The sequence below is a fragment of the Trichoderma camerunense genome, assembly GCF_050948025.1.
Source record: "Trichoderma camerunense strain CBS 138272 chromosome Unknown V8C40scaffold_4, whole genome shotgun sequence".
In the NCBI taxonomy this organism is placed as follows: Eukaryota; Fungi; Ascomycota; class Sordariomycetes; order Hypocreales; family Hypocreaceae; genus Trichoderma; species Trichoderma camerunense.
Genome location: NW_028145366.1, coordinates 83,419 through 108,890, shown reverse-complemented (window position 1 = coordinate 108,890; position 25,472 = coordinate 83,419). Strand labels below are relative to the sequence as shown.

Genomic DNA, 25,472 nt, shown 5'->3' with positions numbered 1-25,472 from the left:
CTGTTAGCCCGTCGGCCCGTTAGCTTGTCCGCATGAACTTCATACAGTTTACGGTTTTTTGGCTGATATCGGCCACATGCTGGACATAATGCCGACTGAGGGAGCCATACGACGAATGGCTGATATCAACGACGCATTCGAAATAATGCAGACTGAAAGAGCCATGATGAAAATGGCTGATAAAGCCATTTGCGAGTACAAGGATACTTTCCACGGCGTCGGTGTCCCTCGTCAGCCATTAATACACACTCAGCCAACGGATGCGAGTAGCATCGTTTAGTTGGGCAGTCTTTGCTCTTGGCTTTCGTCTAATTAATACCTGTGTTTGCTGCTACCTCTACGTGGACTGTTTGATTCTAATTGTTCACGAAATAAGGAGAAACTCTCTTCATTGAGCTGCATTTACCAGAGCTAGACAGGCAACATACATCAATCCACATGGCGTCTCTTGATTCAAAAGGCGACATCACCTCAGAGCAATGGAATGTTTCATTAGCAGTGGCAAGTACTATCGACGAGAAAGAGTTGAATGACCGAAGAATTAGCGATAAAGAGATGGGTTCAAGCATGGAAACTCCGACCTCGCAAGACGTCGCGAATGATAACTCAGAGTATCCCACGGGTTCTCGTCTCGTCGCCATCATCACTGCACTTGCGCTCGCCATCTTTCTCGTCTCCCTCGACCTGACAATTGTCGCGACCGCAATTCCCAAAATCACCGACCAGTTCAACGGGCTTTCGGATATTTCCTGGTACAGCTCCGCCTTCTTCATGACCATGGGCGGCTTTCAGAGCGCCTGGGGCAAAATCTATAAATACTTTCCACTGAAAACCAGCTACCTCATCGCTATCTTCATTTTTGAGCTTGGATCTTTGATCTGTGCTGTTGCGCCTAGCAGCACTGCCCTCATCGTCGGGCGTGCGTTTGCGGGCGTGGGAGCTGCAGGCATTGGCTCCGGTTCATATACCATCATCGGATTCTCTGCGTCGCCAAAGAGCCGACCCATATTCACTGGGATTGTTGGAACGAGCTACGGCGTTGCGGCAGCTGTTGGGCCTCTGATCGGAGGTGCATTCTCAGATAAAGTATCATGGCGCTGGTGCTTCTACATCAATCTTCCCATTGGAGCAATATCCGCCTTCATCATTCTGGTCTTCTTCAGGGCTCCCAGCACTGCAAAGCCACAGGCGGCAACCCTGTGCAAGAAGCTCCTCCATATGGACCCCGTAGGCGCCGCTCTCGTGATCGCCTTCGTGGTATGCTATCTCCTCGCCGTACAGGACGGTGGTATCAAGTTTCCCTGGGATTCTGCACACGAGATAGGCCTCTTAGTTGGCAGTGCGGTAATTGTGGGCTCATTTATACTATGGGAATGGTTCCAGAAAGACACAGCTATGTTTTCGTTCCGCCTTGCCAAGCAGAGAGTTTACATCGTCGAATCGGTCTTTTCATTCTTCTACTCTGGCGCGTACTACTTGGTTTTGTATTACCTACCAATATACTTCCAGAGCATCGACAACGCGAGTGCCCAGTCAAGTGGAGTTAGAAACCTGCCCCTCATTGTCGCCATTGTCATCTCCATGCTATGCAGTGGTGCTTACATCTCTGCCACTGGTATTGCGGCGCCGATTATCGTTGCCGGGACTGCCCTGTCGACGATATGTACAGGTTTGCTTTACACTTTGGATATTGGTACTTCTGAGGGCAAATGGATAGGCTACCAGATCATTGGCGGTGTTGGCTGGGGCATCGCGTCCCAGATCCCCATTATCACGGTACAAGCTACAGCGCCGGCCACGGATCTCGCAGAAGCGACAGCCATGCTGCTGTTCCTCCAGACACTTGGCGGTGCAGGGATGGTTTCTGCTGCCCAAGCTGGTTTTGTTAACGTTATGATCAACAATCTTCCCGAGACAGCACCGGGAGTCAACCCGGCCCTCGTGGTGAGTACTGGCGCGACGGATTTGCGAAAAGTGTTTTCGGAGGACCAAATTCCTGGGATTTTGACAGCATACATGCAGGGCCTCAAAGCTGCGTTTGCGATTGGCATTGCATCATCAGGGATTGCTTTTATTACTATTGTCTTGTTCCAGCGATGGAACAAGTTGAATGTGGCGGCAATTGCTGGTGGAGGTGCAGCTTGAGAGAATCAGCAGTTATGGTTCAACTGTAACGTATAACAACTGCTTGTAACTTGCTTAAGTTGTGTCCAACATTGATCGCCTAAAATTAGCCGGCTATATTGTTAATAGGTAGATAGTTAAAATAATTGCGACTATAAATGCTGTGCCCTGTTGGCTTATCAGCCGTGACGGGATAATTAAAGACCGTGTAGCTACTCCGTAGGCAATTTATTTTATACAGGAGCAACATAACTTAACGTCAGCCACTTTTACAGTGGGCTATTTAAAGATTGTTTATAACCCTAAAAAGATTCAATCTTCCTCCCCAATGCCTCTCATTATATATCACTTAACATCTACATCATTATGACAACGGCCCTAATCTTTGGTTCCACTGGCGCAGTGGGCTCGCAAATTCTCGCTACCCTCCTCTCCTCCACGACTTGCACATCCGTCACAACTATCTCCCGTCGCGCTCCGCCAACACAAGACTCCAAACTTCAATCCATCATCGAAACCGACACCGCCAAATGGGGTCCTTTAATCGCCACGCTGCCTTTGGTCCCCTCAGTGGTCTTCAACGCCGTCGGCACGACGATCGGCAGCGCAGGCTCTGTCGCTGCGCAATGGGCAATCGACCACGATTTATGTGTAGAAAATGCGAAAGCGGCGAAAGCAGTAGGTGTTAAGACGTATGTCTACTGTTCGAGCGCAGGGACAAGCGGGGCGCTGAGCCCATTTGCCCTGACACCGTATGCCAAAATGAAGAGGGGCGTTGAGAAACATATAAAGGAATTGGACTTTGAGAATGCCATAATCTTGAGACCAGGAATGATTCTGGGAAGAGAAACCCCAAAGAATAAGTGGCTGGAGGATATCTTTCATGGGATGAAGAAACTTGGACAGGGATTCCAGGACAAGTGGGGTATGAGCAACCTTATCCTGTCTTTGTTCATTTGGCATTCTGAACTGGGAGGACCAAGACTAATGACTTTCTGTAGCACAAGATCAAACGATTATCGGGAGAGCCGCCGTGGCTGCTGTGAGGATGGTGGAAGAGGGGAAAGCTCCTGCGAAGTTTTGGGTGTTAGAACAATCGGATATTGTAAGGCTGGGTAGAGACGAGTGGAAAGATTGAGGTGAATGTCATTCTTGATTGGCTTTGTCAAAAGTGATGGTTGCGTTATTTGATGGAAACAGGCGCTGGTCTTGATTCAGATCATGGGCAGAATGGAGGTCTTGCTCTCGGTGTGCAATTGGGAGATTGCCTAAAACTCTGCACCAGAGTGAGATCGTGTTGCGTTCAGATTTGCTTTTCTCTACAAAATCGACACTCAATTCCAGGTCCTTCTGCAAGTCAACTTTTCAAGTCAACTAGATCTAACTTGAGTTCTTCTCCCCTAACACTCCGCCACCACTCACTCTGCCTGACAAGCTCACCATCTTCCCCACCAAGCAAACACCAATACTTCCTCAGAAACCACACCTTGGCCTCCCAACTGCGCGCATCCCACGCCGTTTCCGCAGCCGCATGCCCCGTCACATTATCCTTATCATTCCTTGCCTTACCCACGCCACCCCAACATATCAAACCAGTCAGTGTATCGTTCAAAAATTCGTCTTCGTCGATTTCTTTCTGATGCATAATAAGATTCCTCCGCAATGTCGGGAAGGGCAGAATGTCAATATAGGGATGATGCTTTACCAAGATCTGCTCCGCACTTGGTCTCAGGTCCGGCCTCAAGGTCTTGTACATTTGTTGGACCATACCAATTGTCCGATTCCGTGTGGCATCATCAGCAAATTCTAAGCTCGGCCGGTAGAAAGGCGAGAGCGAGTCATCCGCACAGAAGGTCTCCTCCCTAATGCCCATATACTTCACGAGTGTGTACAGCGCCGCAGCGATGCATGCTCGCTCAATGTGGATACTGCTGCTCGTGCATGAATCCGTGTCCATTCCATCAGCGCCGAAGCTGATAATATGCGTATCGCTGTGGGAAAAGGGGTCTCTCGAACGTAGTTGTACGTGTGGTATTAAGCAGCCGCATTCAATTGTTGTAGTCCAATATGTGCTAAACGTTTGCCTAGTTTTGTCACGTATGAGGAATGAAGAGCTGACATGCGTGCATGAGTCCCATGTTGGTGAAGGAGGATGGGAGTGCGTAGTGTTGGATGGAGAAGTCTGGAGTTGCCATTCTCCAGGTGTCGAAGCGGGTGGACTGGAGATGGAGTGGATGTTTCCGATAACGAAAGGTGAGGGATTGTCGTTTGGCTGTGAGATGGTGGATTGAGGTTCTTTTGGAACGACAAAAGAGTTAAATGCTGAGTGAGAGTCCCCCGTACTTTGGGATAATGAGTTTCTTTCAGGCTGTGAATTGAGTGGTGGGCGTTCTGTCGAGGATCCTTGATGGGGCGCAGGTGACGTCGAAATACCATGATCTATTGAGCTGCTGTTGTCGCTTTGCATCGCCACTTCGGACGGACTTGTTTGCGAACACGGTCTCTCATTAGCATGGCTCTGTCCAGCAGATGCAGCAATTGCCTTGAGAGTCTCCAGTCGCTGACGTTGTTTTTCTCCTAAATTATTACACATCGTTTCATTTGTTAGTTACCCTTGTAATTGTCATTCACAGATTCACAATATTGGTACATTAAGTACGGAGGGGAGGCACTCACGATACTTCTTTTGGGCCTGGGCATTTTGTTGACGTCTCTTCTCCAAATCACGGCGAACGGGCTGCTTTTTGCGCTTCAATGAGCTCACAGCCTGTTGCAGTGCCTCTGGGCTCTCTGGCGGCATGGTGTTAGTGCGAAGGATGACAAGGGTGTCTTTTTGAGATATTAGGACGCTGTAGCGTAAAATAGACGTATCAGCTGCGTCTCAATATTGGTATTCCCCTTGTCTAGTAAAACTGTTACAAGTGCCTAAGCTCCGTCGCTGTGACGCGTAAAGATGAGGGATACGACAAAATGTTAGTTGACGAGAATGCGATGCGGATACTCCGTAGCTACGGAGGAATTGGCTGACGTGAGCCACCGCATCAGTTTCACGTGACGTCTCTCCGTATCTACAAAGTGTACATCTTTAATGATGGGAGTATTGATGGAGCTAATGTTATATATCTTCGCAAAAGAAAAAAGCCCTTTCACAGATATAACATAGGTAATATATAATGTTGAGCCTCTTCTTTCATAGTCGTGAGACTACAATGCTCGTTGTGGCCACTAAATTGAATGCTACGTAAATTTAAAGCTCTATGACTATCTTCCCCATAGCAGGCGGAAATACTGCAGTATCATAAACCAGCAATCCAAAACGAGAGAATCATCGTTTCTAGGATAGTGAAACTGACAACCGTAGGTTTTAGTACTAGTTACTCATTGAAGTATATTCGAAGCACAAAAGTTCGTCAGAATGAACGGCTATAATTGTTGACTGCAGGGTATCTCTGAACGATTTATGTCTGTGGATCTCAAAGATTGTAAGGTAGGTATATAAATATAAGTGGTCCTGCAACCGACTTAGTGATAGATAACTGAGACCTTTTATTAACACAATTTTACAATTTGAATGCAACTCGTCACGAAAGGTTGCCCAGCATGAGCAGCTGGTATAGAATTTAAAAAACTACTTTGATACAATAGTGCAAGTGAAAGTTAACGAAGAATTTACGGAGTTTTTTAACGAAAGTCATATAGAATGCGTCCTTTTGCTATATACATCTGCATCATATATACGTTTCCAAAATATATACATCTTCATCATATGTACACCTCCAAAACAAATGCATCTCCAAAATATATACATGTCCAAAATATATACATGTCTTGAAAAGAAACATCTCCTTAACAAATTTTCTGCTCTACCACTACCACCTCTTCATCAAGATAGTATGATACTGCTCGATTAGAAAACACAGCCAAGCAGACGGTTGGCAATGTCCGAGGAGTAGGAAGGAGTAGCACCAGGTCCGCTCAAGTCTCCGTTGGAGGGGATGCTACCAGAGTTGTAAAGACGAGCAGCCTGGTAGACTTGCTGGGCTCCAGTAGTCCTCAGACTGGCCAGAAGCTGCTGCAGACCAGAGCCAGATGCAGTGCCGCCAGTGCCATCCTGGATCATGCCTTGGATCTGGCTTTGGGGGCAGGGGTTGATGCCGTTGCCCGGGCTGATCCAGCAGGTGTGTGTGCCGTTGGCGTCCTGCATCAAACCAGGGTTGGCCCAGAATCCTTGAGTAGTGGGAACACGGACACATCCCTTGCTCTCCTGCATGACCGTTGCCAAGACATAGCGCGAATCGACACCAGTTGAGGCTGAGATGCTGAGGATAGCGGCCTGGATCTGCGAAGTCTCAGTGGGAGAGTTGTTTGCAACGCCCCAGCCATTGTTCTGGCACGCGCCGTTAATGGCGTTGACGTTGGCATTCCACAAGTTGTCGAAGCTGGCCCAGGCACTCTGAGCAGGCCAGCCGGCACCGGTTGAGCCATCGCCGCTGTAGGATACCTTGGAGGTACAGGTGATGCCGCCACCGCCGCCGGTGGGGGGAGGAGGAGGAGGAGGAGGAGTGCTACCGCCGCTTCCAGCAGTGCCACAGACACCGTTGTTGCAAGTCAAGTCATCAGAGCAGTCGTTCTCAGTGCTGCATGAGGCACCAGCGCAGTGGCCTTCCCATGAGCAGGTGCCGGTGCTGCCACCACCTCCGCTGCTGCCACAGAAATCGGGGCCGGTACCGCAGAAACCAAACTGTGAGCAGCAGAAACCGCTCGCACAAACAAAGCCAGTGGAACCACCGCAAGATCCGTCAGGGGAGGTCTGTCGAGTGAACAAGTTGCTGTGGGGCATAGCCATGGCGGTGGAAGCCAGGCAAAGGGCCAGGACTGTGGTGAGTGATTGATGCATTGTCAAATATGGTTATTGAAGTTTGACTTGGATAATTGTCAGTTGGCGAAGAGCCTTGAAAGTCTGTGGCTGCTGATGAGCTTGATGGAAAAGATCTTCATTATTTTAGCAGATATGTCTTTAGTCTTATATAGATCATTCGAACCCAGCTAGTCAAGCCTACCAAGTTATTCTGAGATGCCATTGCCATTTTGAGTAGGTGTGATTCTGAGATGCCATTACCAGTCTGAGTAGGTGTGATGTTAAGGTGCCCGCGCTCGCAATTGTTACATGTCTCACTTGTTATTTTTGGGATTTAACCCCTGTCGTTAAGTCTCATTAACTTGGAATTAAGGTCTGTGAACCCCATGCTATCCGTGTCAAGATTACCGATATAGCGTGACCCTACGTTCCAGGAAGTCAGAATGCGCGTAGACATATTGCACTTGAAAAGGTGAAACACCAGTATGTTCTTGAGTCTTCAGCTAGCTGTCTGAAGGCGGCTATGCATCAAATCATAGGTTCGTTGCAAGGAGCTAGTCTAGCAAGGGGGGAATGGCCCCAGACTGTTAATTTCGGAGACTGCAGAATTGAGTCGGTATCATTCTTGGTAAGGCTCTTGGTAGTTACCAACTCGATCAAGCTAACTATCCTGCATAATTCATCACACTTGAAGAGGGTCCTTTGGCCTCAATCAGTTTTGATAGAGTGCGGCGCATTTGGTAAGGGCGTACTGCTTTAGGGCGTACTGCTTTATTTTGCAGAATAAGTAACGTTACGAAATGTCAGATATGTCAGATATGTCAGATATGTCAGATATGGATTTGCTTTAAAGAATGGTTTCCTCAGTTACTCCTCCATAAGATGTCTTCTATATCTTCCTATTTTGGTATCTTACAACGTCTTGATAAAAGGGTAGGTGGTTGACATCGATTAGTTGAAGTTGACACTGATTAGTTTGAATGGGCATCTGTGTAAGCTTACCCCTTGCATAACTGACAAAATATTGGCCTAACTCCTACCTAATTGAGCAAGAGTATAGTCCTATTTTAAATGAGCGTTTCAAAAAAAATTTCGCCTTGCTCATATGCAAGCACTTAATCAAGTAAGGCACAGACTCTTAGCGCTGACTAGGAGATAATCCGTTTTACATCTAACGGGTTTTGTCCCATCCTGGAAGGCTGTAGTCTGAATGGTCAACTAGTGGGCGGGGCAGAGAGAGCGGCCCTGCGTAAGCTCCAATAGAGCTCAGAGCTTTATCAATATTTCTGAAGTGACAGTGGTACGGTAGGCGGGGGTAGGACGGTTACGGCGTTAGCAACAACCGGCTTGACACTGAAGGAGGTTGAAGGGGTTAGAGGGGAGATGAAAGGAGAAGAGCTCTTTTTACGAAGACGAATGGGATGAATGAGGCGCATATGCAGCAATTTTTCGGCTGGCATTCCCCAGAGTGCTCACAGCGGTGCAGCCTTTGTGGGATCAGCCGCATGGTATCTATGTCCCGATATGATTGTCGAGGCCAGGGATACAAGGACATCGTGCCAGGCGCCATGCTGATCGAGGTGGGTCGCATTCTCACGACCGGGTTCGGGTCAACCGCCGATTTCGAGGCCATAGTCAGACGGTCGCTCCGCCTTACCGAAGCCACGGCGCTACAGGGATCCAATGGCAGTGAGAAAAATATCCGATTTGGGCAGCTCAAGAATTTCGGCGAATCGACTCATGCTGCTTATCCGTGGATGCCTAGCCAAGGAACGACTAACAATGCGCAACAAACGTAGCAGCGCGCGCCGCTACTACGCGGATTGGCCGCTCAACAAACATGGCCAAGTATCTTGGCAATGCGGCTTTTGCATTTCAGTGATGCTAGTGTTGAAGAACAGATACTCCATAGAAGCCTTAGCGTTGCCACACGTGGATGCAGCGAGTGTTTAGCCACGGCTGATATTCCTCAATCTCTTTTCAGAATCTCATGGAACGTGTGGTTTGACAAGCTTCGAAGGCTTCTTGAGGAGCCTATCCAAATCTTAGTTGCGAGTCGACTGCTTGCGAAAGGCAACATTAGATATTGTCCCGTAGAAAGGAACAGGAAATTTAAATTGTATCAATATCATTGTACATGGAGTAAGAGCTCATTGCCTGCCAGCTCTGAACAGTTGGTTCAAGAGGCTCACAGGGTTGAATAAAGACTCTTTGATCGTTGTCTCTAGCTATTCTTTGGTCATGCTGGGTCTGGGCTGGTTTTCAAGAAGGCTCAGAAATATGGTATCAATATGATGAGAGATTGTAAAGTGGTTCGTTCAATCGAGTTTATAGATATAATATCTACCCTATAGGGTACCAAAGTGAGTTCTCGCGGAGAGTGATTTCATTACATAACCTCATTGGTGGCTTTCAGACCTTGGATATGACTGGACCATTTGATTCAAGTTTAAATCTGCAAGCAATTCTATGTACGTCATCAGTCAGAAGCTGGCTCATCTCAACTAATGTCAATAAACCTCGATCCCCAGTAACTTGTACACAGTTCTGCAAGCGAGTCAAGTTGCGGCATTCTCTTGCATTGCTCACATTGAGATGGGACACAAAGGCTTGCCCATGGCATGCTTAGAGAGACGATGGCCTTGCCTGCAGGTGACTATAACCACTATCTATGGAATATTTTCAATCATGATATCTAGGATAGCACGTCTACTAATTCTATCGGGGAGACATCGCTCTATTTGTGCCTCAATTAATGCTGAGTTTCTTATACTAATAGTCATCGTGGGAATTGCGACACACAGCTATTTTCCCAGAAAGACTTTAGACAACGAGATTAACTTTATTGATAAGTGATACAAGCTGCTGCATAAATAACATCATCTAGTCCTGTTTCCGGGCATCGAAACGGTATCGATCGGCGGTATTGATCAGCGGTAGTGGAGTGATCAGCGGTAGTGATCAGCGACATTGATCAGCGATATTGATCCGCAGTATCGATCAGCAGTATCGATTAGCGACCAGGTTAGCCACAGGGTTGTGGTTCTCGGGTAAAGCCGATCAAGTTCGCGCTCGGTCCAGTAATCCTGGTTGCTAACCCCGCGTATTCGCCTCTCCATCCGTCCACAGAGAAATACGAGATGGGCCCATTACGGCGGCAGCAATTGGCGTACGTAGAGGCAGCCTCAAAATGACATAGTCCCCAGTAATAAGGTATTGTTCCATCACATAACAGGACCCGTCTCGGTGATTGCCAATCGAATAATGACGCCCGAGTATAGCGCGCCTCAATGCCAACAAAATAGTTCTAAAGAAGTTTCGCCATTCAAAACTAGTTAGGATAGCCTATAAAACATACCCAGTCTAGACATCGATCATGGGCAAGTTCTTCTGTTCTTATAAAAACATTTGCATTGTGTTAGATATAAAAGGGAGATAGCCAAGATGAAAGCCATCACTCGCTCAGAAAGGAAAATACATAGTGTGGTACTGTAAACATGGTGTTTGAATAAGTTTCTCTAATGTTTGGCGTAATGCAAAGCTCAGTGATTATAGTATCAGTGTTCTAAGGAACGATTCGAAAATTGTCCTTTGATGAAGCCCCATTCATCTTCGACGCTGGGCCACGGTCCCATAACTGCATCCTGATCTCCGTTATCTGCATTTGCTGGGTAATCAAATAGCAAGGCAATGTCCTCATCATCAAGTATCGACATCTGATAGCTATCCCAGGCCGATTCAGGTATGCTCTCGGAAGTAATATCTCCATCCTCTTGGTCCATGTTGATGACAGAGTCCGCGCTTAGTAGAGCCAAGGCCATCAGATGGTTCAAGATATGCGATTTCCACTCCATTGTTGGGTCATCTACTGTTCTCATGCATAATGGGCACGTATTGGGCATATAAGAAGTTGGTCGGGAACTGTTTCGGATAAGAAGGGGAATTTGGTGTTTGGCAATTGTGTCTCGGTGTACAGTGCAAAGGTGTTGCTCAAAGTCGTCTGGATGATAAAATACCAATATGGAGCCGCCGTGGCAAGGAGCACGGCAATACCAGCGTAAATCATGCATCTGCATGTGGCTTTTCCAGGCTGAGTAGTCTCCAAACATCTTTAGGGGCCGCGAACAAGCCGCATGTAGGCAGACTAATGGCTCGATATCTTGGAGGACATGACGGCTGGAATAAAGACGCCAAGTCAGCCACGGATCGAGAAGTGTCTAGTCGAAAATCTACATTACCGCCATCTTGAAGCAGACATGGGTTGTAGCGTCCGATGACAGTAGCGGCACGTGAAGCCGCCTGTCTCGGACGTCTTTGGCCTGGACGGAATGAGCTCCCAAGGATCCAGAGCTTTGACAGGGTTAGATACAATGGAGGGTGTAACTCTCGAGAGATTGCGTGTGTTGAATCCGGCAGATATAACAGTAGCGGCACTGGTCGGTGCCCTGGATGCGGCTAGCTCTGCTGGCTCTGGCTCTTCTCCCTTCTTGGTTTCTGAGCCAGTGTTAGCATGAGCTCGCCTTTCGGGGCTTCGTCTGGTCAGCAGCTGCATGAGGCGTCCGCGGCGCAGAATCATAGCTGCCGCTAGCCTAGAAGTAATTTCTGGATCAGCGTCCGGAAATTTATAATTTACCATAATGTTGGCCACCTGCCAGAAGCTTTCATCTTTCTCGTGGCGGGGGGCAAGGTAACGAATTTCCGGAACAGTGGCACGCAGCAGCGTCGAGAAGTCATACAGCCTCTTCATGTAGAGCTTCATGGCCTTGAGGGGGTTGATATAGCCCGTCTGTGTCACAAAAGTATTGAAAGATTCCAACGTAGACTCCGAAAACCTATCGCTATATTCCGAATGACTGCCACCCTTGGACTTATCCGAGCCTCGAGACGTCCGAGACTGGACCGAGGCTTCGCTTGCTGCGTCGTAGTAATTGATCGTTACTAAACCATCTTGATGCAAGATACTTAGAGTCCGCACCTTGTCTAATGTGTTTAGCGATCAAGAGAAGCAAATCTGTCAATTTCCTTTTCGTCATAGCATCTGTGCTCAGAAGGGTGTCCAGGGAAAGAATTCTCCTAAAAGTAGGAGAGGGCCAATTTCGGTCAACTGATAGCGAGGCAGACCACCTCTCAAAGTTGACAAACAAACGGGCGACATCGCTTTCGGTGCCAGGGTAAGGTTCTTTGAGGTACTTTTGAAAGGCTTCGCGGCATTCACTCGTGGCATTAGCAATACTTCCAATTTCAGAGGCAGTATAGAGCAGGCGCCTTTTCTCCGAAACAGAGGGTATAAGATGTTCCATATCTTCTAATTCATACGGTACTTATAGCACGGTATAGCCGTGTCGCGATGGATGATGCTGAAACTGCGAGCATGGGCTGCCCCGCATCTTACCGTCCGAATGATTGCTTCTCGATTCGCCGACAACGCCGATCCGACACGTGATGAGTTGGGCAGTAAGAGCTGACAGGCATGAGTTGTTAACCTAGCAATGCATCTAATATGCTTATGACCACAGAACCTGGAGATGGCGCTGAAACCAGAAGATGCACAGCTGGTATATTTGCTGCTTGGTGTCCTGGAGTTTTTCGGCTCAGACCTCCCCGTCTCCAAGCAGGCGGCTGAGTCAGAAGCGAAGTCGCGATGGCCGAGGCCGACTGATTCGAGAGAAGAGATCGAGCGTATACGCAACTTTTTCGACGACTTTTGTGTCGAGATAGGGTTGATAGAACTGGGTCTGAAGTCTTATTACGCAACAAATCCGTCGGGGTCCTCGGTCGAGCTAAGCAGTACAGCCGAACGAATGTTGGAGTTTCTTGAATCATTGCTCAGAACAGACCTCGTACCCTCTGCTGACCTGAGTGCGGATCTTAAAAAGAAGTCTTCGGAGCGCTTCTACAAGATCAAGAGGCTTCGTCAGCTAGTGGTCTCAGCGAATCGACTTGGCCGTACCTTTGCTGACATCGACGGGCTGTATTGTGGTGGATCTGTTCAGTTCAGCATTGAGCAGAGAGATGCCAAGCGATCACTAGAAGTCCTCCAGAGATGCAGATCGGTCATCTGTGACTCCTTTCAAGGTGTCAATAGGCCGATAACGTCTAATGAGAAGGACCAATCAGCCGAGCATGCTGGTAGCGAGAGTCAGGAGCGCTTTTGGGAAGACGAAACACAAATTCGTTTCATCGAACTCAAGGCATATGCACGGCTTGTCAGCCGCTCTTCTGCACAAGTTTCAGTTGACATACACCCGCCTCAAGCCATGATATGTGTCTGTCAAGAGCCCAACTCGTCAAGCACTAATATGCTAGCTTTTCGGCGGCCGTGTAGCGATGGGAATGTGGACTGGCTGCTTTACGATATTTCTCTATCAGAACAGACTTCTAGGTCTGTCAGGTTCTCAGCCCCAGCAGTTTTACCAGCTTTCGACACAATAAACCAGATTATAGAGATGGAGGAAAATATATGGAGCTATACAACGTTAAATTCTCTGTCTTTTAAATCTGGATCAGACCAATTTACCTTGTCTAAACGACCCTTACGCAAAGTCGAATCTTATGTGTCATTACGTTCGCTTTTAGAAGATCAAAAGCTATCCTCAAGGGAGATGGTCTTATTAGCAGCACCATTAGCCGAGTTTATTTTGCAATCGGGCACCTTCTGGCTTGAATCTCGTCGCCTGAGGTTCATTGACTGCTTCTTTCTCCCAATTGTTGGCAGTGAGCAGAGCCATACTAAGGTAGACATAAGCCGACCATTCTTTGAGATCCCTCCTACTGAATCATCCACATACCTAGATGACAACGGCTGGAAGGACTTTTTCCACACCCACCCTTTCATCTTAGATCTCGGTGTGCTACTCCTGGAACTCGAGTATAATGTCATAATAGACACCATGAGCAGCGATGGCCGGTCAGGAAACATATATGATAACTACGCAACCGCATGGGAAATAATAGAGAGCCCAGGCTTTAAACGAAAGGTAGCCAAGAGCCACCAATCTGCCATTGCGGCATGCCTCCGGTGCGATTTTCTCCCGGTCGATACTCAGCCTGACGATGAGGAGTTTGGACACCTGATCCATGACTACATTCTGCAACCCTTGAAGCTTCAGGAGTACCTCGATATCATCGAGAATCCTATTGAAGAGCTGGGCGAAAGCGATTCAGAAATTGCCTCCACTGAAGAGAGGATCTTTGGTCAAGAAGTCGCGCCCCGAGGCAAGGAACCTCAAGATCGATGGAGACAGCTGGGGGTTGTGTTAAACGAGAGACTTCAGTTGTTAGACGAACCAGATGACGAGATTCGAAATACCTCGTAAGTATGCTTCTTTTGTTGCCTTACAAAGAAATTGGGCTCTAACCATACTTCTAGGGCGAGTTATGCGAACGATTGGATGAAAAGACTAGGAGTCTATCATGACCAGATCATGGATTCTCTCGTTGACATCATCGAGGCCTCTGAGGCAGGCGGATCGCCAGAGGACGAGCGCATTCAACGCACCAAGGTCGCTGTGATCGACACAGGCATATGCTGGAACAACCCGTTTATCAACGGAGCACGGCATCGCATCAAAGAGACGCGCAACTGGATACCTGATAACTCGGGGCTGGTAGACAGCTTCGACGTCGAGGACAAGGTGGGACATGGCACTCAAACCACGGAGCTGTTGTTGGCAGTGGCCCCAGGTGTCGAAGTATGCATCGCTCGCGTTTCAGAAGACGGATTACTTGATAATGAGAGCTATATAGCCGAGGTTGGTCATTTCTGGGAGCTATAGCTGACAGCTAGGATGGCGGCGCTAATATTAAACCAGGCTATTACCTGGGCAATTCGGGACTGCCAGGCTGATATCGTTTCCATGTCGTTTGGCTTAGAAGATCGGAGTGATGTAGTGCTGGATGCAATACTAGCGGCCTACAAGGAGAGAAAGATTCTGCTCGCTGCGGCATCCAACGGTGGCGGGAACGACGGTATTGCTTTCCCGGCTAACCAGAGGGAGGTCATCTGCGTGTTTGCTACGGACGGTAAAGGCAACCCGTCTCCCTTCAACCCTACTTTTACCTCTGAGATGGATGATGGTTCGTATTTTAGTACTCTTGGGGAAGCAGTCGAAGTGCACCAGCTTCCCGAGCCGGGCAGGGCTGCGTGTGCTAAGATTCGTAAGTCCGGCACATCATTTGCTACGCCTATCGCAGCCGGTATTGTGGCAAACCTGCTCGATTATGCCAAAGCCAAGAAGAACATTGGGGAAGAGAATCTTAGACGGCTTCATAGCTTCTCGGGAATGATATCAGTATTGAAGCTCCTGGCACCCAAGAAGAGAGGTGGACATAACTACATATGTCCTTGGATGTTATGGGAAGACAAGTCAGCCAAGACGAGAGAGCGGTATGCAGATATTATCAGATCCAAGATCTTGATCCAGCTCAATTCATGAGAGTTTGAGAGATAGAGTCAAATTTAATACCCTACGTGTAAAAAACTGCAACCCGTGATCCTAGAGTTATGGAGATGCAGTTCTAATGCGACACAGCAACCGCCTAAGTAGCTTCATAGACACATCAGGTGTCAAGGCTCAATGCAAAACCTATCTTCGTCACCATCACCTGAATTCTGACTCGCGAGTCCAAGCGGACCAAACGCCTGTGCAGTATGACTAGCTGGAATTGGGTCGGTCTCTTCCATCGTGAAATAAAATTCACTGTCGGCCTCCTGGCCTTTTGGAGCCCCAGCTTCGAACATGGCACCTTTGTGGTAGAGCTTTGTGGACGGTGGTTTTTTCTTGGTGCATTTGATCTCGCGGACTTCGAAGGCCAGTAGGAATCCGTCGCTCTCGAAGCTCGTGCTCTCATTTGCCTCCTTCTTGGACCCGGCGCCGACACCAACGCTCAATGGAAGGCCCGACTGCGCCAAACCAGCCGATAGCTCGCAGTGAGTACTCTTGCTGTTGACTGTAGAGCTCTTTACCTTGGCACCGCGGGCGACCTTGATCCCTGTGACAATGTATAGCGATTTTTTCCAGCGGGCACCATCGAGATAGCTTCGCACCGCCTCACACTGGAGGCTCTTAGCCAAATACGTGGGCGTCGGGAGGAAGAAGGTTGTCTCAACGCATTCAATGGTGAAGACATCCTCCGAGCTATCACGTTTACCGCCCTCGGCGCTGACTCCAATAGGGAACAAATCTGACAGCTTAGTCCAGACCTTGAAGTTGCCTTCCTTTAGTTGCGATCGGGTAGTAGAGAAGCCCTTTGCTGGTAGGGAGCTAATCTCAGGAGAGTCAAGAGGAATAATCACCTCACCAGCGTTGAGGCTATAGAGAGGGTCTTTTGGATCAGTCAAGATCTGTCCTAAGACCAAGGGGCAATCCGGCGGGGGCGGTATGTGAAAATTTGGGGCGGAAAGATATGTATGTAGCATAATGATTATTTTTAGAAAAGAGGCGGCTATTCTTTAGCAATTTGTCACTTTAATGGCGGGCTCTTTCTAGCGGTGCGATCAATTGATGGCAAGGATTAGTTAGGTATGTCAGAGGAGGGTGGCAGCATAGACACGCGGCTGCCTAGGAGTCCCAGATGACACATGTGACTTGGGACAAGGAATGTGAGAAGTGCTAATTGAAGCTACGAAAGGATACAACGGAAAGATAGTGAATCAGTCATAAATATACAGAAAAATGAATATGTACCCAATCCGATGCTTAATTGGCAGGGGTATTAAGTCCCTAACAGTGTAGATATTTTACCCCATGGCATATAGAGCACGTATTTTATCAAATGGATCAACATTCTTCCATTGTCCAAATTTTCTAATGCTTCTCTCGTACTTTTGCTTAGCTTGATTTTTTAGAGATTATAAACCGGCTAAAGAAATTCAGGACATCCTCTGTGTTGTCTAAAGAGCAAATCTTTGCGACGTCTACTTCAGTTAGCGCATTTCAAATATACTACTACCCTATCATACACTATTTGACAACTTACATTGGTCTGGGCGAATGATGATCAAGCATCCCTCAGGATGAATGCCGTAGGCTTCGTATGCTTTCCCATGCCCTGAATTGTAACTCTCGTCGTCCACAAAGACTTTTTGGAGATCTGGTCATGTCAGTCTACGAAATATGAGAGCTAACCTGAATACTCACGTTTGATCTTCCATTTGCCCGTTATCGGGGTGAAGACATCAGGGATCATGTTCTGCTCAACCTTGACACGCTTGGACGCCAGCACAAGCACTCCTTGAATGACGGAATTCGCATCTTGACCATCTGGTGTAAAGGTATCTATGATGTCCTGTAGTTTTGCTGCAGCCTGCATGTAAATAGCTTCTGTTAGCGGAGCGGCGCTACAAGAAGTTTGGGGACCCGGCGGACCTTGATAAGCCTGGCGGCTACTGCCTGCTGCAAAATGTCCCCGGCAAACACAACGACATGCCACCGGGAATCGGCGGGGAGCGCTGCCACCAATTGCATAGCGCGGGCATCGCAGAACCGGACAACCTGGGCACTGGGGAAGCGCATTCCAACGGTTACATTCCGAGCCAGGCTCTCATCAGCTGGGTCTGGGGATACAAAGACAGATTCTTCGTATCTCACGCCTTGGCCGGCTGTGTATCGACCTGCCTTGACAAAATGGTCCTTGAAATCCTGTGAAGAAATCCCATTCTCTTGTCGGTAAGAGGAGGAAAAGAGTTTTGTGAAGAATCGGTCAAAATCGATCAGCTGCGCGGCCGTTTTCTGGCGCTCCGAAATATATGTTTCGAGAATTTGGGGAGAGGATTGGCCCCGGAGAACTGATGCAAGCTTCCAGCCAATGTTGTAGCCATCTTGTAGGCTCACGTTCATACCCTGTCCGGCCTTTGGCGAATGCGTATGGCAAGCATCCCCTGTCAAAAACACACGTCCAGCCTTGGCAAAGTTGTCAGCCAGGCGCTGGCCAATCGAGTATGCCGACCACCAGACCGTCTCCATGAACTCCACGGAATAGGGCTGGAAAATTCGACGCGCCCGTTCCTGCAAGTCAGCTAATGTGATGCCACTGACAGCTGCATCACCAAGCTCGATGTAGAAACGGATCATGGAGTCGCCCTCGCGGGGGATGATCATGAGATTGCCGGCGCGTGAGTGGATGATTGCCTTCTTCCGGATGTCGGGGAAGTCTGTTCTGGCGTGGAGGTCCATAACACCCCAGATGGCATTCGTTGAGTCCCCGACCATGGCAATTCCCAGAGATTTCCTTACCGCGCTATGAGCTCCATCACAAGCCTAACCTGTCGTTAGCAGTGAAGTAAAAATGCGACAGGGTGATTGTCTAGCCAACTGACAAGCACATATTTTGATCGAAAGACCTTCTGTTGCCCGTTCGAAATTGCCCTGGTGGTAATGCAGCAGGCGGCAGAGTCTTCGGGAACGATATCATCAACTTCCACGCTCTGTACGTCGCATCCGTACTCAATCTCCACGCTTTCAGACATCCGCTGTATCTCTTCGATCAGCATGCCATTTATCCTCGCCTGATTCAGGATGACATGAGGCTGGTGGCTCAAGCCGGGCTCCGTGTCGGCTGCGTAGTGAGTACGTTTGATGCCCTCGCCCTCTGCTGTCCAAAAAGCAACCTCGAGCACGTGATAGGCCTCTTTGAGGAGGTCCTCGGCTATGCCAAAGCTTTCAAATATCTCCACGGTTCGACACTGCACTCCGTCTGCTTGGCCATTCTCAAGAGGGCCAGCTCGGCGCTCCACGATCTTGTAGTTGATGCCGCATCGTGCCAGCCAGACAGCCGCGCAAAGCCCCGCAGATCCGCTGCCACAAATGAGTACATCGACTTGTTCAGCCATGACGCCGTCTCGCTGTTTCGACCGCTTCGTAAGGCGCACAAAGATTATTGAGGTATCGTATGACGTCCTTTTCAGACAGATTGTACGGAGTAGAGATGGCTGCTCCTCAACACTGAGGGAAATTTGCATTGCGCCGTACTGGAAGCCGGCACCGGATCTGCATCCGGGGGTGGAGCATCCAGAACCCGGCTTCCGGGACCCCTACCCGGCCATTATGGCCCTCTCCCGACAAAGGTATCATCTATCTACAGAAAATACTGTAAAAGATTTAAAAAGGTTATTATATGGGGATATGAGCTGTAATAGATGTCCAATGCATATACAGGTACACTAAAATATCAGAATGGCGAGCTTTTCTCTCTCTGAGCAGGCTGCGGCTGATATACGCAGCCTTCTCGATATCGCCTCCACGGGGCAACCAACCGGCGTGCCCTGTGCCAGTACCGTTGTTGTTGGTACCGGTTCTCAACCAGAGCTCTTTGTGCACTCTGCGACGGCTTCATTTGGAAGAAAGGATTGCGAGGACCGTAACGATATTTACTGGTTGGCATCGTGTACAAAGCTCGTCACCAGTATTGCTTGCATGCAACTCGTCGAGGCCTCAATTCTTCGTCTCGATGATGCAGACCAGTTGGAAGGTCTATGCCCAGAGCTTGTAGATCTCAAGGTTGTGCAGGAGAATGGTACTCTAGAACCGGCGCAGTCCCGCATCACGCTGAGGATGTTGTTGACTCATACAGGTATTTTGTCACAAGCTAGTATATAGAGAGCCGTGACAATTCTGACAATTAAAAATAGCTGGATTCGGATACTCATTTCTAAACCCCAAGCTTCAAGCCTACTCTAAGGCATATCGCGCTGACGGAGTCAATTTTAACGAATTTTCCGGGCACATGGTTGACATTCTACAACCTCTTGTCAACCAACCAGGAGAAACATTCGAGTATGGTGTAGGTAGGTTTGCCGTATGTTCTTTAGTACTCTCATGCTAAGCCGTATGTAAGATCTCTATGGACTGGGCTGGCGTAGCCATTGAGCGAGTTACGGGCTTGAAATTAGGTGATTACATGCAGCGCCACATATTTATTCCGCTGGGTATCCGCGACTTGACCATGACTCCCTCCTTAGATATGAAAGAGAGATTCGTTGGCATGTGGCAACGCGACCAAGAGGGCAACCTCTCTCCTCGCACACCTCTCCTCAGCCGCCCGTTGGAGGCAGACGCAGCCGACAGCTTCCATAGCGGCGGCGCGGGACTTTTTGGGAGCACTCGAGAATTTGGAAGTATGTTCTACGTAAACCGTTGTTGGCTATCACTGTGCTAAACCTTGTCTTAGAAATACTTGCCATGTTGCTGCGAGACGGCAGATCTCATTTAGGCAGGGTGATACTTGCACCTGCTACCGTTGAAGCCATGTTTACCAACCAGCTAGCATGGCTGCCAAACTTTGCCCGCCGTCACTTGCCTGCTGTAAAGCCGGAGCTGGTCTATGTGGCCGAGGCTTTCTATCCCCCTTGCCCGCCGCCGACGCCGCAAGGCTGGGGACTGGGCTTCATGATTACTCCCGGTCCGACCGGCCGCTCTGAGAAGACGGGCCAATGGTCGGGCCTATCCAATGCGTTTTGGTGGTGTGATCGGCAACAGGGCATTGCCGGCCTCGTCGCATCACAGATTCTGCCGTTTGCCGATCTCAAGGCCGTCGAGCTTTGGATGGGGGTAGAATCCAAAGTATACGAAGGTATTAAGGCACAATCAGCAGACAAGTAGACGACAGTGTTTAGTCGCATATATATAGGCAAACTTGAATATGGATTGGCCGCATTTTCAACTATTTAGATGGTACTCCGAGTGTTATAATTGCTATCCAGCCCAATACAGTTACCTAATAATAAGGGTCACAAGCTTAGCTGACTGTGTAATCCACCATCCACAGACAAGTTCAGGCCGGTAATTCCATCCGACATGCTGCTGGCCAGAAAAATAGCAGCGCTTGCGATATCTTGTGGTTCTCCAAGTCGCTTGAGAGGGTGTCGTTGTGCCATTTCTCGCTCGATTTCGGCGTTTTCTGTCATGGCTGAGATCATTGGAGTTCGTGTGACTAAGGGATTGGGTTGAGTTAGCGTTGACATTATAAGTATACCCTTGTGATAACTATACATACATCCCGGGAGAATCGAATTGCAATGGATGCCGTGAGGAGCATAGTCCATAGCTACTGCTCGTGTAAACGCGATTACAGCCCCCTTGGTGGCCGAATAAGCAGGCGTGCCTGGTTTGCCTAACACACCGAGTATTGATCCGATGTTGATAATAGTCCCAGCCCTACCGTCTTCGCGATTTCTCTCTTGGCGCATCATCTGAGTACCAGCATATTTGCATCCGAGAAAGACACCGCGCATGTTGACTCCCCAAGTTCGTTCGAAGGTTTGTAATGATGTCTCCCAGATGGGTCGCGGCTCAGAGGCCTCTGGGGCAATGCCAGCATTATTAACCATTCTACATAGGTACTATCAGCTTTTAAAGATAATGGCTTGACTATATCTTGTAGAACTCACATGTCAATCCGGCCAAACTGATTCGCTGAATCGCGGATGAGCTTCGACATGTCACTCTCGTCTGCGACATTTGTCGAGATAAAGACCGCCTTGCCCCCTCGATCACATATTATTTCATGCGTGAGTCGGTTTTTGTTTGCGTTGGGACCAGGTGTTTGGTCGGCACAGACGATAGTAGCGCCCTGCTTGGCAAACTCCAGTGCCATGGCTTGCCCCAAGCCAGACGAGGCTCCTGTAATTACAGACACCTTGCCTGTCAACAATCCGGCACGAGCAATAGCAGAAGCCATGGGGAAAATGACAATAGGCGCAAATAATGCTCAGATTAATTTATAAAAAGGCAGCTTATATTGCCCAGGAGTCATGTATACATACCTAGATAGACGGAAGTCATGCCGCATGTGGGTCAATCTACGGCTGCATATCCGCATGGCTTCCGGTGTAGTTCTGACCCGTTACGGACAATTATGTTTACAATAAATGGATTTATTCTAAAAAGTTTTCAATATGTACTAAGTGTATTGTGCTTTTTTAGATTTTATGAAAAAAGGTGTGTACAATTCGTTCTTCTTTAAACTGGCTTGTATGTAAAATAAAAAAATGAGTCAGCGGTAACCAGATCATCATCATGAGTTCAAATTCTCCCACGACAGGATCGGCTTGACAATCTAAGATTCATTAATAACCTGAATTCTTTTCTAAGTCGTAGCACTTACCAGACCAGATTCAAGGTCCGTGATTGCCTTGTCGAGTTGCTCCGCTGGATAAACTTTTGCCAAGCAGTCGACGGGGAATTTTCCATCGCGGTAGAGCTCGAAAAGCTTAGGAACTAGCTGTAGGTCGAAAGGTTAGCAAACCTACAAATATGAGAGTAACGGTGGAGAACTCAATACAATATGCGGATCGGCGGCTCCCTCAATGACACCGATTACTCGTTTACACGACAGCAGCAAATCTAGCGCATTGATTCGCAACGTTGCAGCTGGAGCGGGGACTCCCACTAGAGCCAACGTTCCGCCATGAGCGAGTGCTTTCACCGAAGCCTCGAGTACTCCGACCAAACCAGTTGTGTCTATAATGCTGGTTGGGCCACCTGGGATAATGGCGTGCAGCGCGGTCTGCAAATCTGGCTCTGCTGCCGAGTTGACAATATGTGTTGCCCCTAGAGAGGATGCCACCTTCAACTTGGCTTCAACAACATCGATAGCAATGACTTGTCGTACCCCGAGAGACTTTGCAGCCAGCATCGCCGCAATACCAACGGCTCCCATGCCCACGACGGCTACAGAGTCCTGAACCTGTGGTTTTACCACGTTAAATACAGTTCCAGCACCTGCTAGGTAGCCACACCCCAAGGGAGGTAATGTGCGGAGCTCTTCTGGCCTCGCGTCAACCTTGATTACGCTCCCCTCTGCGACGACGGCCAGCTTGCTCATAGATGACTGTCCAAAAAACTGTCCGTGAACCCTTGTGCCGTCGAGGAGTGATATTGGTGATTTTGCTCCGGCATCTCGACGGGCAGGGCGCACAAAGTTGGTCTCCGTCATGTGTGGACATGTGCCACAATGACCCTCGAGACAGAATCTACATTGGCGGCAGGAGTGAAATGAAAGCAGTACACTGTCTCCTGGCTTCAAAGATTTATCCTTGATTGCGGATCCTGTCCACTTCACAACGCCAGCTCCCTCGTGTCCGAGAACAGCTGGGTAGCCTCCTAGTGGCATACCGCCATGCTGGACAACAACATCCTATACGAGGTTAATAGAACGAGAAGACAATAAATTAAACAGGAATACTTACGGTATGGCATATACCAGTGTACCAGATCTCCACTAGCACCTCCTTTGGTTGTACCTCGTCCAAGACAACATCACAGAGAGTGAACGGATCGCCTTCACCCTGTACAACGTAGGCTTTCGTACGGATATTTCTCGGAGCTGCCATTTGAAGACACAAATTATTACAACTTCAAGCAAAAGAAAAGAGGGATTAGTCAACTAGAAAAATACTGGCTTAAGGAGCAGGAGCATGCTATATACTGGGCAAGGTGCGGTGCTAATGTTTACTTGGTCGGCCGGAAGCACTCCCGTCGCTCCACCCGTTTGGGACTCATTGGGCAACATTGAAACGAATGTAAACAGTATATTCAAGTATTTAACTAGTAGCAATCTGAAACTAGGATTCTTTGGGTAGAAAGTCTTTTTAGATACAACGACTACTATAATGTATGTTTAATGTAAGGCTTACACTGAGTTGCATTTTAAGCTAGCTACTGTTCGCAAAGATCCCTCTTAGCCTGCTAGATGCGTATCTGTGATGGTGATCGTTTTTAATTGTGTAAACTCGGCAAACCCTGGTTTCCGTTAGCATGGCCCCAAGTACGGTTTGCAACAATCAGATCATGTTTACCCCAAGGCACCCCAAATCGGCCCCAACCACTCTCCTTGACGCCCCCGTGAGGCATATGCGCCTCGTCATGGATTGTCATGGAGTTGATGTGAACTGAACCGCTCTCAAGCCGCCGTCCAATCTCAATACCTAGTGGGATGTTGGTCGTGTAAACGCTTGCCGATAAGCCGTATGTTGTGTCATTGGCCAGTGCTACGGCTTCGTCGACTGTGCTGAAAGGGATGAGCAGGGCGATTGGGGCGAATGTCTCAGTATGCCAGATCTTCATCTCCCTAGTGACATTGACAAGGATCCGAGGGGTCAAGAAAGAGCCATCTTGGTGCGCACCCTCTCCCCCGCCTAGAATTCTTGCTCCCTTTGCCCGGGCATCCTCTAGAAGTGATGTGACCATCGATGTATGTTCGACCGAAGCCCCAGGGCAAACGTTCTCACTGAACCGCATCGAACTTGCGGCGAGTTTCTCTGAGAACTTGTCGAGGACGCTTTCACTTACAAGGATCCGCTCCGTCGACATGCATACTTGACCATGCTGCGTACCTATGTTAGTCTTGTCTGGAGTAGGAACGGGATACGAGCTGACGCACATGTGTGAAAGCCCCAATAGCGGCTGCCTGCGCTGCCTTATCGAGGTCAGCATCTGTGAGCACGAGCTGTGCGGACTTGCCGCCCAGTTCTAGCAAAACTGGTTTACAGTGCTTTGCAGCGTTGGCTGCGATAATCTTGCCGACTGCCGTGCTGCCTGTGAAATTGATCTTCCGTACACGGCTGTCCAAGACGAGGGCGTTCACAATCGATACAGCGTCTTCCTGGGAATGCTGTATGACGTTGAGGACACCCGCTGGGAAGCCTGCGTCGTGAAAAAGCCGACCGATGAAATGGTGAGTCATTGGGGTCTTCTCTGAGGCCTTGAGAATCACCGTGTTGCCGCAAGCTATGGGAGTTGCTACTGCTCGCATACCGAGAAATAATGAGGCGTTCCAGGGTGCAATGCCGACCTGAACACCGAGAGGCTCTCGGAAGACCATGGCCAGCATAGCGTCCGATTGCTTACTGGGCTGGACGACAGCATCCATGGTGTGCATGATCTGGCCTGCTAGTTCTTCCAAGAGGTCAATACTGGTCTGAATATTAATCTGATGGACCATAAAATCGTCAATTGGAGTCTCGACCTGTGGTAAGCACGTAATAAAAGGCATTAGAGTCCTATATGAACATGCGGAGCATTGTAATGGTGATTGTACTTGCCCGTAAGATAGCTGCTGCTTCTTCTCTACGCTCTCGTAGCAGATTCGCTGCCCTGGTGAGCAACTCCCGCCGCTGCCATGGACTACTCCGTTTCCAGGTGTTAAAGGCCTGGTAGCTACTGTCCACTGCATTCTGAACAATCTCTGGTGTAGCGCCGTGCGCCGTTAGGGACTCACCGGTGGCACTGTTGGTTACTGGGAACGTAATGCCGGACAAGACTGCCTTATTGCCGATCCACAGAGGAACGGTTCGGTTCTCGAGCAATGACATAGTTTCTGCTACTGTTACTGCTTCTTTGTATTGGAGCTAAATTTCAGACCATGGAAAAGCTCGTACATATCATGGACGTAGGGTACTTTTTCACGTTATTTTCCGGATTGTGTTGCCATAGAGCGGATCACTATCCGGCATGTGTGGGCTAGGATCCGGTACGGCTACCACACCGCGCGC

General features: G+C 48.7%; 12 protein-coding genes across 12 annotated transcripts; 4 read left to right on the top strand and 8 right to left on the bottom strand.

The window, feature by feature from the left end:
* Positions 1 to 284: 284 nt before the first annotated feature.
* On the top strand, positions 285 to 3,262 carry V8C40DRAFT_285068 (major facilitator superfamily domain-containing protein; the record flags this gene model as incomplete). Its single annotated transcript, XM_083222284.1, has 4 exons — positions 285 to 2,082; positions 2,205 to 2,208; positions 2,435 to 3,049; positions 3,126 to 3,262. Exons 1-4 carry the CDS (start codon positions 439 to 441, stop codon positions 3,260 to 3,262), a joined length of 2,400 nt encoding a protein of 799 aa, XP_083075953.1. The 5' UTR covers positions 285 to 438.
* A 65-nt stretch (positions 3,263 to 3,327) lies between these two features.
* On the bottom strand, positions 3,328 to 5,101 carry V8C40DRAFT_236805 (bZIP transcription factor). Its single transcript, XM_083214122.1, has 2 exons — positions 4,801 to 5,101; positions 3,328 to 4,701 (listed from the first exon to the last, which is right to left on the bottom strand). The coding sequence occupies exons 1-2, from the start codon at positions 4,922 to 4,924 to the stop codon at positions 3,482 to 3,484; spliced, it is 1,344 nt and encodes a 447-aa protein (XP_083075952.1). The 5' UTR covers positions 4,925 to 5,101; the 3' UTR covers positions 3,328 to 3,481.
* Positions 5,102 to 5,828: 727 nt separating this feature from the next.
* On the bottom strand, positions 5,829 to 7,149 carry V8C40DRAFT_285065 (uncharacterized protein). The gene has a single exon (XM_083222283.1). The coding sequence runs from the start codon at positions 7,019 to 7,021 to the stop codon at positions 6,032 to 6,034; it is 990 nt and encodes a 329-aa protein (XP_083075951.1). The 5' UTR covers positions 7,022 to 7,149; the 3' UTR covers positions 5,829 to 6,031.
* A 3,226-nt stretch (positions 7,150 to 10,375) lies between these two features.
* Positions 10,376 to 12,340, bottom strand: V8C40DRAFT_236800 (uncharacterized protein). Its single transcript, XM_083214121.1, has 3 exons — positions 11,958 to 12,340; positions 11,221 to 11,896; positions 10,376 to 11,158 (listed from the first exon to the last, which is right to left on the bottom strand). Exons 1-3 carry the CDS (start codon positions 12,280 to 12,282, stop codon positions 10,540 to 10,542), a joined length of 1,620 nt encoding a protein of 539 aa, XP_083075950.1. The 5' UTR covers positions 12,283 to 12,340; the 3' UTR covers positions 10,376 to 10,539.
* Positions 12,341 to 12,463: 123 nt separating this feature from the next.
* On the top strand, positions 12,464 to 14,905 carry V8C40DRAFT_156520 (S8/S53 family peptidase). Its single transcript, XM_083211387.1, has 2 exons — positions 12,464 to 14,294; positions 14,352 to 14,905. The coding sequence occupies exons 1-2, from the start codon at positions 12,508 to 12,510 to the stop codon at positions 14,755 to 14,757; spliced, it is 2,193 nt and encodes a 730-aa protein (XP_083075949.1). The 5' UTR covers positions 12,464 to 12,507; the 3' UTR covers positions 14,758 to 14,905.
* Positions 14,352 to 15,479, top strand: V8C40DRAFT_156526 (S8/S53 family peptidase). The gene has a single exon (XM_083211388.1). It carries the CDS (start codon positions 14,770 to 14,772, stop codon positions 15,415 to 15,417), a length of 648 nt encoding a protein of 215 aa, XP_083075948.1. The 5' UTR covers positions 14,352 to 14,769; the 3' UTR covers positions 15,418 to 15,479.
* V8C40DRAFT_236794 (uncharacterized protein) lies at positions 15,403 to 16,585 on the bottom strand. The gene has a single exon (XM_083214120.1). The coding sequence runs from the start codon at positions 16,398 to 16,400 to the stop codon at positions 15,549 to 15,551; it is 852 nt and encodes a 283-aa protein (XP_083075947.1). The 5' UTR covers positions 16,401 to 16,585; the 3' UTR covers positions 15,403 to 15,548.
* Positions 16,586 to 16,812: 227 nt separating this feature from the next.
* Positions 16,813 to 18,812, bottom strand: V8C40DRAFT_273133 (FAD binding domain-containing protein; the record flags this gene model as incomplete). Its single annotated transcript, XM_083220440.1, has 5 exons — positions 16,813 to 16,898; positions 16,961 to 17,074; positions 17,122 to 17,287; positions 17,350 to 18,240; positions 18,300 to 18,812. 5 exons carry the CDS (start codon positions 18,810 to 18,812, stop codon positions 16,813 to 16,815), a joined length of 1,770 nt encoding a protein of 589 aa, XP_083075946.1.
* A 343-nt stretch (positions 18,813 to 19,155) lies between these two features.
* Positions 19,156 to 20,580, top strand: V8C40DRAFT_273132 (serine hydrolase domain-containing protein; the record flags this gene model as incomplete). The annotated part of the gene is made up of 4 exons (XM_083220439.1): positions 19,156 to 19,552; positions 19,611 to 19,762; positions 19,817 to 20,096; positions 20,150 to 20,580. The coding sequence occupies 4 exons, from the start codon at positions 19,156 to 19,158 to the stop codon at positions 20,578 to 20,580; spliced, it is 1,260 nt and encodes a 419-aa protein (XP_083075945.1).
* Positions 20,581 to 20,708: 128 nt separating this feature from the next.
* On the bottom strand, positions 20,709 to 21,658 carry V8C40DRAFT_285050 (SDR family NAD(P)-dependent oxidoreductase; the record flags this gene model as incomplete). The annotated part of the gene is made up of 3 exons (XM_083222282.1): positions 20,709 to 20,911; positions 20,975 to 21,309; positions 21,369 to 21,658. The coding sequence occupies 3 exons, from the start codon at positions 21,656 to 21,658 to the stop codon at positions 20,709 to 20,711; spliced, it is 828 nt and encodes a 275-aa protein (XP_083075944.1).
* A 336-nt stretch (positions 21,659 to 21,994) lies between these two features.
* On the bottom strand, positions 21,995 to 23,312 carry V8C40DRAFT_273131 (NAD(P)-dependent alcohol dehydrogenase; the record flags this gene model as incomplete). The annotated part of the gene is made up of 4 exons (XM_083220438.1): positions 21,995 to 22,036; positions 22,085 to 22,201; positions 22,262 to 23,116; positions 23,169 to 23,312. The coding sequence occupies 4 exons, from the start codon at positions 23,310 to 23,312 to the stop codon at positions 21,995 to 21,997; spliced, it is 1,158 nt and encodes a 385-aa protein (XP_083075943.1).
* A 309-nt stretch (positions 23,313 to 23,621) lies between these two features.
* Positions 23,622 to 25,310, bottom strand: V8C40DRAFT_285045 (aldehyde dehydrogenase). Its single transcript, XM_083222281.1, has 4 exons — positions 24,991 to 25,310; positions 24,362 to 24,893; positions 23,778 to 24,306; positions 23,622 to 23,721 (listed from the first exon to the last, which is right to left on the bottom strand). Exons 1-4 carry the CDS (start codon positions 25,290 to 25,292, stop codon positions 23,660 to 23,662), a joined length of 1,425 nt encoding a protein of 474 aa, XP_083075942.1. The 5' UTR covers positions 25,293 to 25,310; the 3' UTR covers positions 23,622 to 23,659.
* Positions 25,311 to 25,472: the final 162 nt, after the last annotated feature.

Coding starts and splice junctions, on each gene's coding strand:
- V8C40DRAFT_156520 (XM_083211387.1), top strand. CDS start 12,508: ATGGCGCTGAAACCAGAAGATGCACAGCTGGTATATTTGCTGCTTGGT. Junction 14,295..14,351: donor GACGAGATTCGAAATACCTC/GTAAGTATGCTT, acceptor CCATACTTCTAG/GGCGAGTTATGCGAACGATT.
- V8C40DRAFT_236805 (XM_083214122.1), bottom strand. CDS start 4,924: ATGCCGCCAGAGAGCCCAGAGGCACTGCAACAGGCTGTGAGCTCATTG. Junction 4,702..4,800: donor CCAGGCCCAAAAGAAGTATC/GTGAGTGCCTCC, acceptor GTAATAATTTAG/GAGAAAAACAACGTCAGCGA.
- V8C40DRAFT_285045 (XM_083222281.1), bottom strand. CDS start 25,292: ATGTCATTGCTCGAGAACCGAACCGTTCCTCTGTGGATCGGCAATAAG. Junction 24,894..24,990: donor ACCATTACAATGCTCCGCAT/GTTCATATAGGA, acceptor TATTCAGACCAG/TATTGACCTCTTGGAAGAAC. Junction 23,722..23,777: donor CCGATTTGGGGTGCCTTGGG/GTAAACATGATC, acceptor AACGGAAACCAG/GGTTTGCCGAGTTTACACAA.
- V8C40DRAFT_156526 (XM_083211388.1), top strand. CDS start 14,770: ATGGCGGCGCTAATATTAAACCAGGCTATTACCTGGGCAATTCGGGAC.
- V8C40DRAFT_236800 (XM_083214121.1), bottom strand. CDS start 12,282: ATGGAACATCTTATACCCTCTGTTTCGGAGAAAAGGCGCCTGCTCTAT. Junction 11,897..11,957: donor CGCTAAACACATTAGACAAG/GTGCGGACTCTA, acceptor ACTACGACGCAG/CAAGCGAAGCCTCGGTCCAG. Junction 11,159..11,220: donor ATGTCTGCTTCAAGATGGCG/GTAATGTAGATT, acceptor TCTTTATTCCAG/CCGTCATGTCCTCCAAGATA.
- V8C40DRAFT_236794 (XM_083214120.1), bottom strand. CDS start 16,400: ATGCTACATACATATCTTTCCGCCCCAAATTTTCACATACCGCCCCCG.
- V8C40DRAFT_285065 (XM_083222283.1), bottom strand. CDS start 7,021: ATGCATCAATCACTCACCACAGTCCTGGCCCTTTGCCTGGCTTCCACC.